Raw genomic sequence first — 6,000 nt, 5'->3', positions numbered from 1 at the left:
AGAAAGAAAGAAAGAAAGAAAGAAAGAAAGAAAAAGAAAGAAAGAAAGAAAGAAAGCTCTCTTTTGGGGATTATACGTGAAATTTGCTGACATTGTGTAGGATGGCGGCAGAACTAAAGCTTGTGGACAATGGCACAGCAGAGGAGGTAAGAGTAGTCCTGTACCACTTTAATAACACAACTCTGGTGCTGAACCAGTATTTTATTTGCATTTTTGAACCTGGTTGTAACATAAAATGTTTCAATAAGAAAAAGCAAAAATATGACTAATAATGGGACAGCAGAATTAAATTTTAAAAGCAGTACATTGCTATTTTTCCTTGTTTTTTTTAAGTATTCAAAAAAAAGAAAAAAAAAAAACATTTTACAAAATACAATATTGCCATCAAGATTTATGCCTTTATTTTTCATTCATATTCTGAATTTTTTTCCCCATTATATGGTCACTATAGCAACTGAACTCTATCCTGGCAGCATCAGGTTCAAGGATTGGATTGCACGTCAGACCATTGAAATTCACACTCATGCACTCATCCATAACGCACACGAATGCACTTCAGAACAGCAAGATTGATCTTTGACAGAAAGAAAACTTCAGAAGGACACTGAACAAATTCGTCATTGAATACAGGCTGCAAGAAAACCTTTACCCCATGAAGTAATATATCCACCAATCCATTTTCATGAACCATTTTTTCCACCATACTGTAGTTTTGCAGTGAGGTGGAACCAACTCCAGCAGCAGCATTATATGAAGTTCACAACCAACCCAGGACAGGATGCCAGTCTATTCCAGGGCACATATGCCCACTCCAAGCTAATTAAAATCGACTGGATATTTTTTAGGGGGTGGCAGGAGAGCAGTAAACAGAAGACATGGGAAAGATAAGTAAAATATGCAAACTCCACTCTGACTCAGTCATTTTTATATTGTTCTCTTTTCAGACCACAGGTTCAGAGTTTATGCATGTACATATAAAAATTAAATGGTAGCAGAAACCACAAAGCATATGCAAACACAGATATCTATGTAAATTAACATTAATGTAAATTTGTAAATACTTTTATTTTTAAAAGTTACAAAGTTGGACATTAACAACAAATAGATTAACATCATGAAGATATAAGATGGGATATGACTAATTAGCAAAAGCAAACACTTTTAACAATGATCATCTCCTACGTGAGACACCAGGGAATCACACCCCTTGATCCTCACCTTATGCCCTAATACAGGGTTGCACAACATCAGTCCTGAAGGGATGTAATGGCTTCACGTTTTTGTATCAACCTAGTTGCCTAATTTGAAACTAATCCTTTTTAATATCAGATCGTATTTAATTTTACAGCTTTTACAACTCTACAATGTAAAGCCATTCTTATACTGTAGATTTTATTCTTTCTAAGGATATCATCCTAAAACAGAGGAGTAATTTTCGGTCTCTCACTTTTTTGTTTCTGTTTCCTTCCAAATATTTGATAGTTCACAATGAATAAATAAAGACAATTCAGAAAGAACTGCTGTTTGGAGCAATTAAAATGAATGAGCTGTTTAAAACTGTTATAAGCAATTAAGGGTGGGGAACTTTAACAAATGAGGCAACTTAAATGAAGTATCAAAATGTTTCTTGAGTAATAATTATTTCATCAGCAATAATTCACTCCTCTTTAAGAAACTGGGTTGGGATAAAAACCTGCAGCTACTGTGGCTCTCCAGTAGCAACATTGCTTACCCCTGCCCTAAACTACTTCATCTTGCTTCTCTTAATCTATTTAATCTTAGTTTTTCCAATTTATTTATATGATATCTTCACCTTCACATTGAGTATGAGCCTAGCAACACCTGCACAATATCAATCTTGCCACATATACTTGAAATATTATTATTTGGGCCATTATCCAGAGGCTGAGACCACTAACTTTAAACAGATTTTACATACAAAAAAGTTGCTCTGCAAATACATGGACCAACCAGAAGACATAGGATTAACCTATATGCTTGAAACACATGGAACAAGGTTTTAATGATTTACTGACACAACAAGACATGTGACTAATGTAGAAACAACCTTCAATATTCCTTCAGATATCAGTATAGGAACAAAGAGTTTGTCCATTGCTCTATGTCCATGGGGAATTCTCACTGATATTCCTCATCTTAGGTCTGGCTGTCAACTGTCGGCTACGTTTTTCACACCAGTACACTAACAAAAGCTTTCTCAGTAAGGATGCAGACTGTAATATCTCTGTAACTAGAACACAACCTATCACGCAAATCCCTAAACTTTGATCTGACACCGTAACAAGCTTATGGCTGACTGATGGAAGCACCAGGATTTGTTTCTAAGAGAAGTAGAAATGACTAGTGCTCAAAAATGAAAACTAATTAACTTCTTTTTTTCACAATCGTTTTGGGCTTCTTTTAACAAATGTTAAATCACTCAGATTTTATTTCTGCTTTAAAATATGTGATCCTGAGAAATATTCCTGTGATTTAATACATTGGCAATTTGATTGTACTCTTAGTTTAACTGGCAACTCTATGACGGGTCTGTGTGATTGAATGAAAGCATTTTTGTAAATTTACCCCGTGATGATTTAATGACTCGTACAAGACTGCCTCCTGTATATGTTTGAGGCTACTTTTGTATTCTTTAATCTGCCATAAAACTGCATTTAGTGAGTTAAGAAAGTCACACATGGATGGATTTCTTAATGCCTTTTTTTGTGAATAAATAGGTTAATTTCTATTTCTGTCCTTGGATGTTTTGGGAGCACTCATGCATATAACCACAACCACTACTTCTGGGCAAATTTAGAGTTCCCAGTCAATCAAATCAGATGCAATGTTTTCTCTGAGGGTGTTGATGGAGAAGTATAGAGAAGGCCAGAAGGAGTTCCATTGCGTCTTTGTGGACCTGGAGAAAGCATATGACAGGGTGCCTCGAGAGGAGTTGTGGTATTGCATGAGGAAGTCGGGAGTAGCAGAGAAGTATGTAACAGTTGTACAGGATATGTATGAGGGAAGTGGGACCTTGGTGAGGTCTGCGGTTGGAGTGACGGATGCATTCAAGGTGGAGTTGGGATTACATCAGGGATCGGCTCTGAGCCCTTTCTTATTTGCAATGGTGATGGACAGGTTGACAGATGAGATTAGACAGGAGTCCCCATGGACTATGATGTTTGCTGATGACATTGTGATCTGTAGTGATAGCAAGGAGCAGGTTGAGGAGACCCTGGAGAGGTGGGGATATGCTCTAGAGAAGAGATGAATGAAGGTCAGTAGGAACAATACAGAATACATGTATGTAAATGAGAGGGAGGTCAGTGAGGTCAGTGGAATGGTGAGGATGCAAGGAGTAGAGATGGTGAAGGTGGATGAGTTTAAATACTTGGGATCAACAGAACAGAGTAATGGGGATTGTAGAAGAGAGGTGAAAAAGAGAGTGCAGGCAGGGTGGAATGGGTGGAGAAGAGTGTCAGGAGTGATTTGTGACCGATGGATATTAGCAAGAGTGAAAGGGAAGGTCTACAGGATGGTAGTGAGCCCAGCTATGTTATATGGGTTGGAGATGGTGGCACTGATCAGAAAACAGGAGACAGAGCTGGAGGTAGCAGAGTTAAAGATGCTAAGGTTTACATTGGGTGTGACAAGGATTGATAGGATTAGAAATGAGTACATTAGAGGATCAGCTCAAGTTGGACGATTGGGAGACAAAGTCAGAAAGGCAAGATTGCGTTGGTTTGGACATGGAGAGATGCAGAGTATATTGGGAAAAGGATGCTAAGGATAGAGCTGCTAGGGAAGAGAAAAAGAGGAAGGCCTAAGTGAAGGTTTATGGAAGTGGTGAGAGAGGACATGCAGGTGAATGGTGTAACAGAACAAGATACAGAGGACAGAATGATATAGAAGAAGATGATGATCTACTGTGGTGACCCCTAACAGGAGCAGCCGAAAGAAGAAGAAGAAGAAGAAGTCAATCAAATCTGCACACCTTTAGGAAGGATGAAACCAGATTGCTGTAATTTGAAAAAGTTGACATGAATATGTGAAGAACATGCAAACTCCATGCAGTCAAAGACTGACTATGGATTTCAACTCAGCACCTGCTAAATGTAATACAGTAAGATGTACAGTAAGACCTTATCTACCACCGCACCATCCACTTCTTGAAGTTATTATGACATGATAGTAGTCAAATTCTCCTCAGGTGAAAAATAAAACAAATGTACACGTATTATTGTAACATGAATTAGAAATAACTGTTCTCATTTATATTGCATGCATATGCACAGAATTTGCTCCCATTGGGTTAACCTGTTAACAACCATATTGTTACTCTGTTGAGGGTTATGTAATCGATGAAGCTTTGGGTTGTGCATCTTATTTGTGTTCTGCAGTGAATGAAATCCTAAAACTTTTAAATGGTTTTTAGCTGCTGTGATATTACTGAAATTGCAGACAAGGTGAAAATGGTGGATGCTGAAGTGCATTTATCTACGCTGTACTAACTCATGAACTATAAAGAAACAACCAATTGGCACTGACTGCTTTACCTAGTAAAATAACCAGCAATAAGATGTCTACTGTGTCACCAAAACACCACTCCCCACCACCCTAAAAATCTAATTCCTATTACCAGCACAACACTATTATGTTAAAAGCATTTGCACTTTATTACACAGCATTAAAATATTTAACAGTCTTAAATACTCTACTTTTGATTCCTCCTCCATAAAACCCTATTGAACCTATTGTACAATCAGAATGGATGGTGATCCTTACAAGGCTGTAGGTTAGGTCAGTATAATGGATGGGCAGTGGGAAACTGCCTTTTGATGCTGTGTCTGCACCCTAGTAAACTGTATGGCAGAATCTGGTAGAGTTCTCCCCAGGGCTGCATGGAAGTAGTTCCAATGGACACCCCTATTGGGGTCCTTGGGTTCTGATGGAGCATGCTGCAAGAGGGTGGCTCACCTTTCATAAAGATGTTCCATCTAACCCAGAAGTACTTCCTGGATGCAACTCTTTTGTATTAAAAATGCTCTCAGGTCTGCCTTGTAAAGAAAGCCAATCCGCCTCTGCCAAGAGAGTTGGACTTGGGAGTCTAGAAGAACAACATTTACCTGTAGAGGAGGAGTGGAAGGGAATTAGGGAGGAAGGACAGAAGGAGAAACTGTAAATTTCTGGTTAAGTGATTATTCTGTGCACAGTGGTTTCTGGAATTGGTTTTGACCAGTTGAAAAGTTTCTGTGGCAAACTTAAAATTCTTGGACTAAAACTAGTGTCTGGGTCAGTTGTTAGAAGTGCAGAATACCCCCTGCAGTTTTCATGTTATACGTAGGAAGTTGTTGTGGTGCTATATATATTTTTTTCCAAACTTCTATTTTTTCGTTTCTCAGCTAATTTTATGGTGCAAACAATGCCTGTTCATCACAGATTATATACTGTTTACTTCACTGCTTGGAATTTCCAAGTCGCACCAATCACACTCATTGGTTCGCACTGAAATAAGTGCTTCCATTTTGTTAGCACACCAGTGCATTTCTAACATGTTCAAACAACAAATATGAGTTTTTAAAAACCACAACTTCAATAAAAAAGCACTAAGTACACAACTGGTTAATACTACTGTGTCACTATAGCCTGAAATTCTGCACAAGTGTCACTCACAGAACAGAAACTAAGCAAGCCTTGAAATTCATCAGGTTGTTCCTAGAACATTAAAAAAATGTAGCTTAAATAAAGACTCATACTAATCCATCCTCTGCTTGTTTAAGGGAAAAAGTGATATTTATTTTCATATATTTCACACATGTGTTAAAATAAGACTCATGATGTTAAATCTGAAAACATATTAGAATACAAAATGGAACCCCCTTGAGGTTTATTTTCTACCGCATCCTCGCCAGTTGGAGTTTTTATTGTCCTCTCCAGATATTTGACCATACTGACATTGACTTTTGTCACTTTAACCATTAGAGATTTAAAAACTGGGCA

General features: G+C 37.8%; 1 protein-coding gene across 2 annotated transcripts in view; it reads left to right on the top strand.

Annotated features, from left to right (window-relative positions):
* kel (Kell metallo-endopeptidase (Kell blood group)) overlaps positions 1-6,000 on the top strand; it is a 50,499-nt gene continuing 44,499 nt past the window's right edge. For both annotated transcript variants that reach the window (XM_039763711.1, XM_039763710.1), the window contains exon 1: positions 1-146. In XM_039763711.1, coding sequence (XP_039619645.1) covers positions 102-146 — 45 coding nt within the window. In that variant the 5' untranslated portion in view covers positions 1-101. The remainder of the gene's footprint in view (positions 147-6,000) is intronic.

Source organism: Polypterus senegalus, chromosome 9 (genome assembly GCF_016835505.1).
Source record: "Polypterus senegalus isolate Bchr_013 chromosome 9, ASM1683550v1, whole genome shotgun sequence".
NCBI lineage: Eukaryota > Metazoa > Chordata > Cladistia > Polypteriformes > Polypteridae > Polypterus > Polypterus senegalus.
The sequence above is the reverse complement of the archived record's forward strand: the minus strand, read 5'-3'. Positions and strand labels throughout refer to the sequence as shown.